Below are 13,915 nucleotides of genomic sequence, written 5' to 3'. Positions count from 1 at the left end.
TAGGTCACTGCCATTGTCTCTTTTGGAAAACTTCATCACCATTTGCAGTGTTCTTAAGTAGAAAGGGTAAAATAGCTTTTTTTTCAGACTTTCAGACTATCAGACTTTGCTGTTATCTCCTCTGTTTTTTTACGAGGAAATCAATCAGTGCAGATGCTAACCTTGCTAACAGGACTTAATGCATGTTTACACATCAATGTACAGTTATCCTTCCACTATAATGAGATTTTAGAATCAGTTAACACCTATGATTGAACCATTTCTTTCTTGTAGCCTGTTGGAACCACTAGTTGTGTTTTTTTAGGCTTCCGATTGGTCACCATAGCTTTAGGGTTTGGATTATATCGACTCCTGTTGGTTTGATGAGCTCTTGACATCATGTTGCTTTTGTGTTTTCATGTGGATGGAGTTTGTTTTTGAGAATCAGGAAGTAGAAACCCCATTTTAAAAAAATAGCCATGTACATATGGACAAGGCCATAGGAGAATGTAGACTGATGTGTTTGACAGTTCTATCATTGAAACACTAAATATCTTCTGGAAGAATGGATGATAACCCCTCCAACAGAGTATTGAAGCTGCTCTGATGGCCCGACACTTTACTTATGCACTTTGTTTGTTTTTCCTTAAATTTGTCACCCATCGGCTGGAAAAGAGTTTGAGCAAAGATGTAAAAATGAAGCACCAACATAAAATTTAAATGACTTTGACCTTTCATGTGTTTTTGTAAAAAAGATCAAGGATATTACTATTTAAGTGTTTTTTTTTTAAACCATCCACTTTCACACCCTGCCACAAATATTATTTCTGGATGCGCTTCAAGCCCACACAGCAGCAAGCAGAAGCTTTGTACATGCCTGGTGACACCTGAGGCGTTGAACTTCTCAGGAAATTGCCAGGCATTTTTTAACTCTCTGGAAATCCCTTTGAGCTCCGCTTGACAGTTACAGTATGAAAAGACTCAGATCAGTCTGGAGAAGAAAGACGAAGGCAAAGGTGAGAAGAGGCTCAGCTTGTCATTTATGGAGAAAACACTGCGAAAAACAACTCATCCTTGTTGAAATGTTACCAAATTGGACACGTGAGTGGCTCCTCGTCTTTATCCGACAGGACAGGTTGAAACATTGATCTGCTGCAAAGTGTCCACATGATACAAGCTCAAACTATTAGGTTTGTTGTCTGTTGTTTTACATCAGTGTGTATCCTCGGTTACCCTGCAGTGCAACACCTGTTTGTTCAAGCTTCTTCCCGTCAAATGAAAATTTTTCACAGGCGTCAGGTTGTTGCCGTGCAGCTCTTCCATCCATCAAAACCTTCACCCAACGCGACCTGGATGTTGTAGCTGGGAAGACCTTCAGGAGGACACCAAGTCAGTGGTGATTTTGGCAATTTGAAACTGGTCGAATGGGGCCCCCGAAGAACGACTTCACGCCTCTTTTATCTCGCTCACAGTGGACAGCAGGAAGTGTGCTGCTCAGAAGAGGAAGCACTGCTCTCCAGTGGTGGATCCTCTGCACTGCTGGCTTCTACTGTATCCTTTAAAATGCTTTCAGTGGGTGTTCTCCTGGATAGTTTACAGATTATAGATTATAACGCAAAATAAGTAACTCCAAAAAAATGTCATTTAATCCAGGTGCAAGTTGAAGACATGGTTCTTATGTTTGCAGCCAATGAGAGTCAATAAATCATGTCGTGTAGATCAAACTAATAGTAATTAAGAACTGATTTATCTCTTATTTAAACCCACTGAGGCTGACTGTAGAGGCCACACAGTGTACATCTGAAAAATTTAACACTTGATTTCACCACGAAAATAACGATTCTAATTCCTAATTAGTAATAATTCTAATTCTGGTTTATGACCACAAACTCCCGATTCTATGAGAGCACAATTTACCTGCTGCAGATTGTCCACTGTTGTGATTATACTTTGTTTTGCTCCGGCCATAGTTTCTAATTGTTTCTAATTTCTACAGTAGTTTTATGGTGTTATACATACAGGAAGGAAATGATAGTGCATTTCCTTCACGACTGCACTTACTTACTCTAATAAGCTCATGAATTTCTTATTAAACTGCCCTAATTGCGGCAATATATAAAGTAGCCTTTAGCGTAGTAGATGGTAATTTGCACAGAGGCATTTGCAGGTTAATGACTTGGACACTCTAGGAAATGTGCTTCTTTGCTTTCCTGTCAGGAGTTATTCACTTCTGCTACCAGTCTGTATGTTAAACTAAGCTAAGCTGCTGTTTTTGGATTTAATATGTAATGTACCGGCGTCAAAGTGATGTCAGTTTTCTTATTTAACCTTTGAGAAGAAAGTGAAGAAGTGTATTTCCTCAAAGTATCACATTATGCTTTTCAGCCTCAAGTTTTAATAGCGCAAATATGCACAAAACTGGAACAATCCTCTTCAAAAAGTAGGTTAAGCTTCAAGCATTTATTCCGGAAAATTGATGCAAATGTCCTTAAACAAAAAAGACACAAAAATGATTCCAGTGCATTTGGTCAAATATAGGAAGCTGTGATAAATCCATGATAAAATGACTGAGATTCAGGGTTCTGTTTGACAAAATTCATCTGCACGCACATATTACACAAAGTACAAACAGTTCTAACATCCTGTGTGACAAATGATTGTGTTCTGAGGCTGTCAAACAAATACAACATCTCGTCTCATGAGTTAAAAGTGCAAAAGAGAAGATGATCTCATGTTGCAAGTCGCAGCCTGCATGTCACGTTTGACATTTTATGAAATAGTTTCCACACTGATGTGGCTGCATTAAGGACAGAGTAGATCAAAAGTTTGAATAATCCAAATTAGAAAAAAACCAAAAGCTATGACTAATGTATGAATGATGAGTTATCGCAGTCTGGTTAAAAATAATTGATCTTCCGGTAAACCGACCCAACCTCTCCTCCTTCAACAAAGCCTCCTCCAGTCCTCCTCCGTCTTCCCTATATGGAACCTCAGCACACCTGTTCCTGGCCAATCCAGACGCACCGAGACACGTGGCCCCTCCCACTGCAGTTGATGGCGTTACCATGGGTTACAGGGTGGTGGCCAGCTCCATCTCCATCCCTCTGCTGTGGAGACTTCCCTCCTCAGCTCAGGACTCAGTAGATTATACAACAGCAGTTCTGACATTCAGATAGAAACCCAGAAAGAGCAGTTTCTAAAGATACATATTTACTAAACAATACAGCGTTTGGCATGAAAGTCTGATCATATATGCAGAAAAGGTTTATTCTGGTTTCCTTTCCAGCTGCTTTTTCCTGCAGTTACTCATCTGAGAAGGAATAATTATTGGTTTAAGTCCAATGAAATCACCTTTTTGTTCATTTTTTTGCACTTTTGCATGTTTTGAAAAATGCATCTGAACAGACTCATGTTGAAATAGTGACATAAGCAGTGAACAAGATTCACCAAAATACGTTAACTTTCAGTGTGATCTATGGAAATATGAAGTGCTTCCGTGCTCTCTAACGCTGTCACCTAGTGATGTTAACGCTTAATGCATAATGCTTAACTGTCTCCTCTAGAGCTTCTCTATGTATATGGAAAAACAACAGACAGGGGGCGCTGTCATGAAAAAGGAGACTTTCTGAAGCTACACTTGGACACAGCAGAGGCTTGAGGTAAATGCTAACAAGCTGATTTTTTGCAGATTTTTAGCATTTGCCACTTTAACACAGAACTCAATGCACAACAGCTTAAAAAAGCACATTTAAATACACAAAACACTTGCAAATTCGATGAAGGGCCTTTAACAATTTGACTAAACATTAGAAAAAAATACAGCAAAGAGAGAAAACATAATAAAAACTGAAAAGTAATGCAAATAACGCTGCAAATTTTGAATGACCTGTTGAATCCCCAGACCCTGCAGTTTAATATTTTGCATTATAACTTACTTTTATCTGACTGTAAACTGTCAAGTGCAATATATAAATGGAGCTATTTACCAATTTAGACACTTCAAAAAACAAAAACAAAATTCAAGGGATCATCAGAGTCATTAGGATTCATCTTGTGTGGATGATAAATGTCTGTACAGAGCTTCAGACTGACTTGACATTAGCTTGCTTAAGTGAATAACAACAACTATTTAAAAACCGACTAATTTCAGAAGAAAAACTCTTATTATAGATTTATCGCTGGGGCTGTGACTGTCTGTGCAGAGCTTCAGGCTGCCTAACCTAGTATATAAAGTCTTCCTTTTGGATAATGTATTGTCACCTGATCAGGATTTTTTCATTTTAAAGACCCCTTAAGATGAAAATCAAGTTTATATGTCGTTTTCATGTTCATATGGCTTTTATTGAACACCAGAAGACACATCCTGAGCAAATTATGCAGTAAGTACACCATTTCAGTCCTAAAGCTGCAGTTAACTAATGACATTCATGGTTTTACATGTAACAAACGTAAGGAACTGATTCTCTGAGCTTGCAGGGTGGAGTTTTCTGCGTTATTCTTCTTCAAAGTCAGATTCAAGCATGCTTAGATGATTTACTCCAACATTACAGCTTGACTAGAGTGTAGAGTAGTTTTAGTGTTTGAGCAGAGTTGTAGGTGAGCTGGTGTATTTTAGCAACAGTTTAAGGCATTTTTTTAAGCATTAAGGGACTATTTACATGGAAAATATGCAACATTGCTACACAGAGATGAGATTTTATTTAACTTTACATGCCAGAATGTGGTTACAAACAACTTTTACTGCAGATTAAACTGTAGAAAAATGGTGTTTCTGTGCTGCTGTTTCCAATCTACGCTTTTCTTTTGTCTCCTTTTGTGTCCTCCTTAATATAACATCAAACTGGCTGCCCTCAGACTGACGAGCCGCTGTGTAAACTGACCTGAACCAGGCTAATAATCTAATAATGTTTTCAGTGGGAGCAGCTGATTAGAGAGTCCACTCATGCTGCTGATCTCGCTGCTTGTCCTACATCTGTCGCTGGATGCCAGGGCCGATCCCTTCCCGTCCCCGGACCAGACCCTCCAACTGTTGGTCGGGCTCGCTGCCAACTTTCCCCTCCAATTATCTGACTGCCCCTCGCCCCTGCCCTGTTTTGTTTGGTGGAGCGGGGCGTTCGAGGGCGCAGTTTTGGCCTTCCGGGCGTGGCTGCCACCCCCCCGGCTTTTTCAGAATCCACCTCTGGCATTCAGAAATCAGCTTCGTCGAGATGACCACCCACTCGGCGGCCCTTTGGGAGAGGGAGTAGCAGCAGCAGAGCCATTCGCTGCCCATCACGTTGTTATGGAAACTGGGCCGACATGGGCTGAGCGCTAAAACGTTTTCGGCGGCCTCTTGTGCAGGAGAGCTTTTGTCTGCTCTAATGCGAGTCTCCTGATTTGCAGTTAGAGGCGGCTGATCTTATTGATCACCATGCAGCACTGATTTATTTATACCCCACAGACATTCATTCCTCTGCTAGGCCCATCTGTAGGAGGGAGAATATTCATTAACGTATGTGGACATGCAGTGAAATGGAGCTTAACTGTGAGCAACGTGTTCTAAATAGGCAGGATATTGCTAGTTGTCATGGTGCTGCAGTTATTTTAATACATAAAATCTCTAATATTGTGATGATATGCACAGAAATTAGCAGTTATGCAAAGCTTGGACACCTCGACACACCCAGTGTTTGACATTTATGGCCTATTATTATGGTTATTGTTGAAATTTTTGATAGAATAGTTAAAAATTTATACATAGCCTCTGACTTGTAACATTTACTGTTTTCCAGTTCACCTGTAAAGTACGTAAAAGACTCATAGTTACGTTAAAGTTACATTATGGCTGAACTGGAAAATGGTAAACATTACAGCTAAGTAGCTTTAAAGGACATATTCTTTAAATTTTTTATTATTCTAACAAAAATTTAAACAATAAACAAAAAACAGGTAATCAGGTTGCCTGTTCTCATGTTTCTTGAGAAAATTTTGTGAGAATATTTACAAAGAGTGAGTGAGTGCCTGTTTTTATGTTTTTCCTAAATCGTTTTGCTAGAATATTTACACATTTAAAGAAAATATCCTTTATAGCTTCTTATCTACAACAGTTTCTAGTTTACCCATATTGTTGCTTTATCGTAATCATGAGCCTATTTAAAAGCTATTAAATGCAACAGATTCTTGATGCGTATCGATATTTAAATATCTGATTTATGACACTGATTGCCTGTTTTTATGGTTTTTGTACAGCTTTTTGCTAGAATATTTACAAATTTAAAGATAATATCCTTTATAGCTTCTTATCTAGTTCCCCATCAACTAGTTTTTGATGTATTTATGAGCCTATTTAAAAGTAATTAAATGCAACTGTCAGACCTGCCACTGCAGGCTCTGCAGGGCCCCGCCTTCCCCTTTTTGTTTGCTTCCTTTTTAGGTATGTGGGGCGTTGAGGGGACAGCAGGTGAGGGCAGTCCTGCTCATCAGCAGAAGCAGGGGCAGGTGTGCCTGAGCCGATCAGTCTCCAACCTCTACACAATATAACCCGACTCCGTTCATCCGTCAACGTCTCACCTCTCTGGGAGGTCCTCTGGATCACCTTCGCCACTTCTGAATCTCCATCGGTGCCTTCATCTGCCGTCGTGGCCGCGACCATCCGACACCAGCCTCTACAGAACCCCCTCCCTCGTCTAGTCACCGGCCTCTCTGTTCCATAGTTGTGTAGCCGCCAGTGTGTCTCCGTCCCAGCAGTCTCAGGTATAGATCAGAGTCTTGCATTGTTGTATAGCTTAGTATATTGTTTTCTTGTCCGCTCATGGTGGTGGAGTAGTTTCAGTCTGGTTTTCCAGCTTTATCTGGTTTGAATCTTGGTTCACAGTCGTCTCAGTACTGACTTTTGAGCGTAGTTGTCTTAGTCTGGTCATTTACTACAGCTACGCTAAATCTAGTTTACGTACTTTGCTATTCAGAGTTTCTGTGAGCGTAGATGCTCTTTGGTTTTGGAACTTCTTTTAGTTTCATGATATCTTTTCTAATGTAAAGTATCTCTTAGTGAGCGTAGTAGCTCATCTGTTTTCTTTTTGTAATTCCTGCTTAGTGTTTGCAGAAGTCTTGTAGAAAGTTACCTCAGCAGTTTTACAGTTCTTGTTTTCTGCTTTCCTGGGCCTCAGAGAAATCTTAACAGCAACAACTGGACACCAGATTCTTGATGCTTATTGATATTTTGATATCGGATTTATGACACCGTTGGCCTGTTTTTGTTTTTTTTCTCCAGTTTTTTGCTGTAATATTTACAAATTCAACAACTATATCCTTTCTAGCTTCTTATCTATAACATTTACGGTTTTCCAGTTCAGTTTTGGTGTAATTATGAGACTTTTTAAAAAGCAATTGAATGCAACAAGATTCTTGATGCGTGTTGATATTTTAATGTCTGATTTTTGATATTAAGAAATCAGATGCTCTATTGCAGGAATTTTTTTAGAGTAGTTACAAATCCTTACTGTTTTCTAGTTCACCCATAATGTTGCTTTAATGTAATCATGAGACTATTTAAAAACAACTAAATGCAGCAACTAGACTCCAGATTCTTCATGCATATGTATCATTATTTATGACACTGATTGTTTTTATGCTTGTTCCAAAGATTTTAGTAAAAGATTTCAAGAAAATATCCGTTATAGCCTCTTAGCTGTAACATTTACTGTTTTCCAGTTCACCCACAGTGAAACTTTAATGTAATTATGATTTAAAGGTAATTAAATGCAACAACTAGACTCCAGATTTTTGATGTGTATCGATATTTAAATATCTCATTTATGACACTGAGTGCCTGTTTATGTTTACTGTAAAAAAAAAAGTAAGTATAATTGCATTTTAAAAGAAATACCCTTTACAGCTTCTTAGCTGTAACATTTAGCATTTTACAGGTTACCCATGCAGGAACTTTAATGTCATTATGAGCCTATTTAAAAGCAAATAAACTGAACAACTAGCACAAGATTCTTGGTGTGTATCGATATATTTCAATATAATCTGTGACACGCCCATAATGTGTGTGCTGTGATGAAACAGAGGCAGAGAAATGCAGCAGATGTCTCCTTTGCATTGTGAACATTCAGCATTTACTGAGTGGCTGCAGAGGAACGGCGTATAGGTGCCACAAGCCGAGCATTACATCGCTATACGACAGCAGAGTGAAATACAGCAGATGAATTATAACGTTGTGGGAGGAGACACATCTAAAAAAAAAAAAAGTGTCAAGCGTGCAAACTCTGAAAACACTGATACAAGCAACCGTTTGCAGTGCAGGAATTTGGAGGCGTAATGATCGATATCAGGGCAGCAGTGGTGCTTTTAGTTGTAAAACTCTGACAGCTGGCAGGAAATAAAACCAAAATATACGATTAAAAACATAAATACTTAATATATCCCATCTTTTAATCCATACTGTGGTTAAAACTCTTTCAACACTTGGTCCTTCATTTCCCATAATGCATCTTTTGCCTTTGTTTTCTTTGAAAGTCTCTAAAGTTAATGCACATCCTTCAACCTCTTTGCTTATGCAGTCTCTGCAGTGTTAATATTTACACTTTAAGGATCTTTTAAAAATGTATTTCCCTTCTTAACATGTCCGTATAGTGTTTTATTTACGCTTGAAGACACCAAGTTAGCAAAAGAAGAAGTCCTTGCTGAGCATTTCCACCTTTAAACTGCTCAAAAATACGAGGAATTTCCAGGATTTCATTCGTAACAAATCTGAAGAATCAATCCTGTTAAGTTGCAGGATATGACTTTGTTTTATTCTTCCTCGGAATTTGTTTCCTTTTCTAACTTGTATGTCTGAATTACTACGGTACAGTATTGCACCTTGAAATTGTGTATTATAAAGTAGTTTAACAGTCTTTTAACAGAGTTGTAGGTGAATGCTTCAATTTTCATGTAATAAATGTATAAAAATTTATTTTTTATACTTAGAAATCAGTTTTTATGGGTTTAATCAATGATATTTTTCAGACAAACCTGCAATTTTTCACTTGTCCATCTGTGGTACTCAAATGTCATTTTTACTATAAACCCTGCCTGGTGTATGATTCAGCGTTTCCTATATCGGTCCTCTGGGAGCTTATAGGGCTGCAGAGACACTAAAGTTCCCAATAGGATCAATAAACCATCAGCACATCCTACAGTTTCATACTATGTCAGCTTACTGTGTGCATTTTGAGTTACATTAGTAAACAGCTTTTTACAGATGTATCCTTTAATAAGGATGTATGAGATGTTAGTATTGGCTCTTGTGTAGTTTAGATAAATAGTTGATTAATATAAACCACTAATAAATGCAACTTTAGAGTCCACAGGATGGGAATAATCTTTGTGATTCTTTTTATTTCTGCCTTTAGTATAGCTTGTTTTGTTTTGTCAGTGCATGAACCATCCAATCACTTACTTTTGGCATTCAACTTCTGCATCAAAGTCACTTTATTAACATTTCTTTCATATCTGCAGCTGTAAAAGTGGTGAGAGCAAAGTGAAAAACTCATCGTGGTCCTTAATTAAAGATCCTGACATTTGATTTTCACAATAAAAGCCTGAGTTTTCCCATGAAGACGCAGTTTTCTTTCAAAGTTTTGGTAAGTTTAGCATGTTTTATTGCATTTTCCTCTCTTTCTTTCTCATGGTTCTTCTCATTTCACTGGTTTGAAATGGGTGGAGCTTGATGGGAAAGTGTGATGTCACACACTGTTGTGCACCAATCAGGATTTAACAGCATCATATAAATAATAATGTGATTTAAAAAAAAAAAAAATTTATTAGTTTTTTTTGTAATAAACATGCAGTGTTATTGAGAATTAATTCTGAAGGCGAGTTTTTGGAAGGTTTAAAAGTTTTACTATCATTTGGAGTTGTAGTTCAGCTTATTAGAAAAATAGAATAGAATTTCTTTACTATCTTTGCAATGTGTACAATGAAATTAAACAGCAAACCTGTCAGTGTGTTCACAAAATCAGAAAATATTTTTAATAAAAACATACAGTAGAAGATTTATATAAATTGATATAAAAAATAGATACAAAAATCTAGTCGAAAATGTACAAGTATGTGGGATTATGAGCATTTTCTTTCAAAAGTAGCTTACTTGGTGTATTAAGAACTATAAAAAAAATTAAATATCACATTTATGGATATTGCAGAACATGTGAAAATGTAATAATTGAAGGGAAAAAAGGTAAAACCAACATAAAAAGTGGATTATTAGAGAAAGAAATGAATAATAAAGTCAAGAAAATGACAGAAAATCATTGTAATTTCAAACTAGAAGCCGTAAAAGTGCTCAGCTGTCACTGTGCTGTATGTAAATGACCTAAAGTTGTGTTTTAAGGTGGCTCTGTGTGCAGCAGGTGTTTGGGGTGTGGTGCTGAAGGGACAGCGCCCCTCATTGTTTCACTGGGTGTGACTCTGAGGAACTGTCCGTGGTGCTGATCGACTCCTGACCTCTAACTTTGATCCTGAACCTCCCACCAGACAGTTAGATTCAGTCTGGCTGGCTTTAGTTGGTACATCAGTCATCTTCCAAGCTGCCCAGCTGCAGGAAACTGTCCCTGAGTGGCCTGGATCAGATCATTGGAGACCAGTTTTGGACAGATCTGATGCGCTCCTGACTCCCATTCTACAGGTAATCCTTCATCTGGAAACATCCTCCTCTCCTCTCAGCTTATTGGATCTTTATTTTGTAGAGGCTGTACGCGCATTTAGACTCATGAGTAAGCAAACTGATCAGTAAGGAGGAAGGAAAACAGCGGATTTTTCTTTTTTCCCCCTCATATCTTTAAAATATCACATATCACGGTGCGTGTTTGTGCCTTCAGTGGGAGTGTTTCCACGCAGCATTAGCCCCCTTGTTATATTTTTTTTTGTTGGGCTTTTGTCACAGTGCGACCACCTGCGCTTGAGAACCAACCGGCACAAGGCGGTGGCTGTCCAGGCGCACGGAGCTGCAATTAAAAAAAAAAAAAAAAACACCAGAAGAAGCTGAGCGCATCTGTGCATCTACACCCTGCTAGAAAGGCATGTCGACCGCCGGGGAAGTGCCAGCATTCTTCAAGAGCATGGGCTCCGACAGCCCGGCCAGGCCCAGGCAGAAATTCTGTGGCATGTTCTGCCCGGTGGAAGGATCCTCGGACAGCAAGACGCTGGACTTTGACGCGCTCTCGGCGTGCAGAGGAAAGAGCGACGGCAGAGTCATTGACCGGCAGACCGACATCTCCCAGCCGAGGAAGGTGGAGATCCGGGAGAGCACCGGGAAGGAGGCTCTGCAGAATCTGGACGACAAACGGGTAAAAAAAAAAAAAATGAATGCACGCATGCTTGTTTCATTTTCACACCTCTGTCTCCATCTTTTCCCCTTCTTTCTCCTCATCTCTCATCCCTCTCCTGCAACACATTCAAATCTGTGCACACATCTGCGCCATTTTCACCCCGAAAAAGTGCATCAATTACAGCCTCCTTTCTGCCTACTCAGTTGAGTTTGTTTCAGCTGATACAGACAGACAACTTGGCCCGGACTACAATTCCCAGAATGCACCGTGAGATAAGCTTGAAGGCCCCTCCATGCAGAGCTGCCAGAGGGAGTGGTTCTGTTAGATCACAGTTTTTCATCTTTTCTGCTGCTCACAGTTGACAAACACCTGCTAACTCACTGCTAACGGGTCTACATGATAACAAAATGCTGTAAATTCTCCCTAAAAGATAAATAAATGTCCTCTAACATGCCTGATTATAAATAAAACAACACATGTGAGGAGGCACAACATGATGTGGTGCAGGGCTGCAGCGTTATCGTCCTTGAGGTTTCTTGGATTTGCAGATTCCCAGCATGACTTGCAGGAAGCAGACCTGTTAACTTTTCCTACAAGTAGTTTTTCCGGTTCCAGTGCTCAGTGGTCGCTAACTGCATCACTGCTTCCTTTACTTAATACTCTCAGCACTCAGGATGCAGCTAAAAGCTTTGGGTGGTGTTGGTGTGCAGCTCTGGTTTCATGTTACGTACTTAGTGGAAGCATTAGTCACACGGGCTTCTTTCTATCATCTACTACACAAATCTGTACGTTACTCCTCTCTGATACTAGAATATAACCGTGGAATTAATTCTTTTCACCCATATCTGTCATGAAAGAGATGCAGTTAAATATTGGAGTGCTTTACAGCTAGCTGACATTTTAGAATCATGCTTGAGAAAATAAAACACGTCATTCCTGCAGTGGTGGAAACACATTAAAGCACACTTACTTAGCTACTGAATATATACTTGGAATTTGAGAATTTTCCAATTTTCTGCTGCTTTTACTGTTTCAGAGGCACATGTTGCACTTTTTAAAAATCCATGACAGTTTTTAACACCCTTATCAGAGTCAAATTCTTGTTAACTCTTAGATGCACAAGTGATTGGACCCTACATTCTTCCATAAGTGGGTCAAAAATGACCTGTATAAGAATCAAGGTGTTTCTATGCCACTTTTAAACAAAAAAAATTGGTTAAGAATAATAATTTGTATTATTTGTTGTGTTATATTATATATCTACACAAGAATGATTTCATGTTTGAAACATGTTTACTTTCACTTTACAACCGATTTTGATGATTGAAAAAGAAGAATATTACACAGAACAGCAATAGAAGAATGTCAACATCCATTTTTTTGAGATTTTTTCACTATTTTCCTCCAGGTTTGTGCACTTCATCGACTCTTGTATGATATTATCAGTGATAAAGAGCTTGGGGTAGTAATAAAAATATTACAGTTTCTTCAAAAGTACAAAAGGTAACTTAAAATTTTAAATGGAATGATATGAAAAACATGTTTTTTTAGGAATAGCTGGAATATGAAATGTTAAAAACATTTCATTGCAAAGATATTACAGGAAAACGACCTTACCGGGTCATTTTTTGACCCACTTATGCATCTAAGGGTTAATGTTTATATTAAAATACTGAAAATTTTAATTTACAATGAGATAAAGCTGTATTCAGGCCTTTATTCTGTTCACAAGTATACTGAAATGATCCTCACAGTTACATATGGATGCATAAATATTCATAATGCATAATATACATGAGTCTTAAATGGTTCACTTTGCCCATTTGGTGCTTTAAGTATTGTGTATTTTGTGATTTACCTATTGAATACTTGACTTTTACACGTGTTTCAACATGGTTTTTCTGCTGTTATTGCTTAATTAGATACAAGATCTTCTATTTTTTTTCACAATTCATTAGACGTTGGACTTTGAATCAGCAATCTGTGGCTTCAAACGGTCTCAAAAATACAGATTCAGACTTTTAGGGTTTCAATTTCATCAGCTTGCAGGGTGGAGCTTTCTGTAGCAACATTTTTAAGAATTAGTTTCTGTTTTTGATTAATTTCGCCACTATTACAACTTGGCATTGTGTTGTTTAGAGTAATTTTATACTGATTAATCACTGGTGAGCTGGTGTGCTTGGGCTGCAGTGAATGGAGTGGTAGATTGAAGCAAAGCTACAGAACTAAATTTAAGCCATTTCAGGGCAGAAATTGATCGTTTTTATGCAAAGAAAAAACCCTTCAAAATATGTAATTTTGACACACAAAGATGAGTTTTTAGGAGATGAACTTTTAAAATGACAAAATTAAATCAGTTAAAAAAGAAACGACACGTTCTTCTTCTCACAAATAAAGAGTTGAAGACATATGAAGTAAAACATTTCCTCTCTGATTCCAGAACAAACTTAGCTTTGCTCACTTTATGTCTCATCTCTACTTGTGTTGCTGATAGAAAATTTTAGCATTATGAAGATAAACTCTTATTATTATTATTATTATTATTATCTTAATATTTTTTATGACACTATTGTAAGAAAAACTAAAAATACTGCTTTAAATGAAGAAGCCATTGCAGATGTCTAAAATTTGCTTAGAAAAGA

General features: G+C 38.1%; 1 protein-coding gene across 1 annotated transcript in view; it reads left to right on the top strand.

The window, feature by feature from the left end:
• The first annotated feature begins 10,544 nt into the window (after positions 1-10,544).
• dpysl2b (dihydropyrimidinase like 2b) overlaps positions 10,545-13,915 on the top strand; it is a 40,809-nt gene continuing 37,438 nt past the window's right edge. The window contains exon 1 of the mRNA XM_035946499.2: positions 10,545-11,291. Within this exon, the coding sequence (XP_035802392.1) occupies positions 11,025-11,291 (267 nt within the window). The 5' untranslated portion in view covers positions 10,545-11,024. The remainder of the gene's footprint in view (positions 11,292-13,915) is intronic.

This window comes from Amphiprion ocellaris, chromosome 17 (assembly GCF_022539595.1).
Source record: "Amphiprion ocellaris isolate individual 3 ecotype Okinawa chromosome 17, ASM2253959v1, whole genome shotgun sequence".
NCBI classification, from domain to species: domain Eukaryota; kingdom Metazoa; phylum Chordata; class Actinopteri; family Pomacentridae; genus Amphiprion; species Amphiprion ocellaris.
This window is presented reverse-complemented; position numbering and strand designations above follow the sequence as displayed.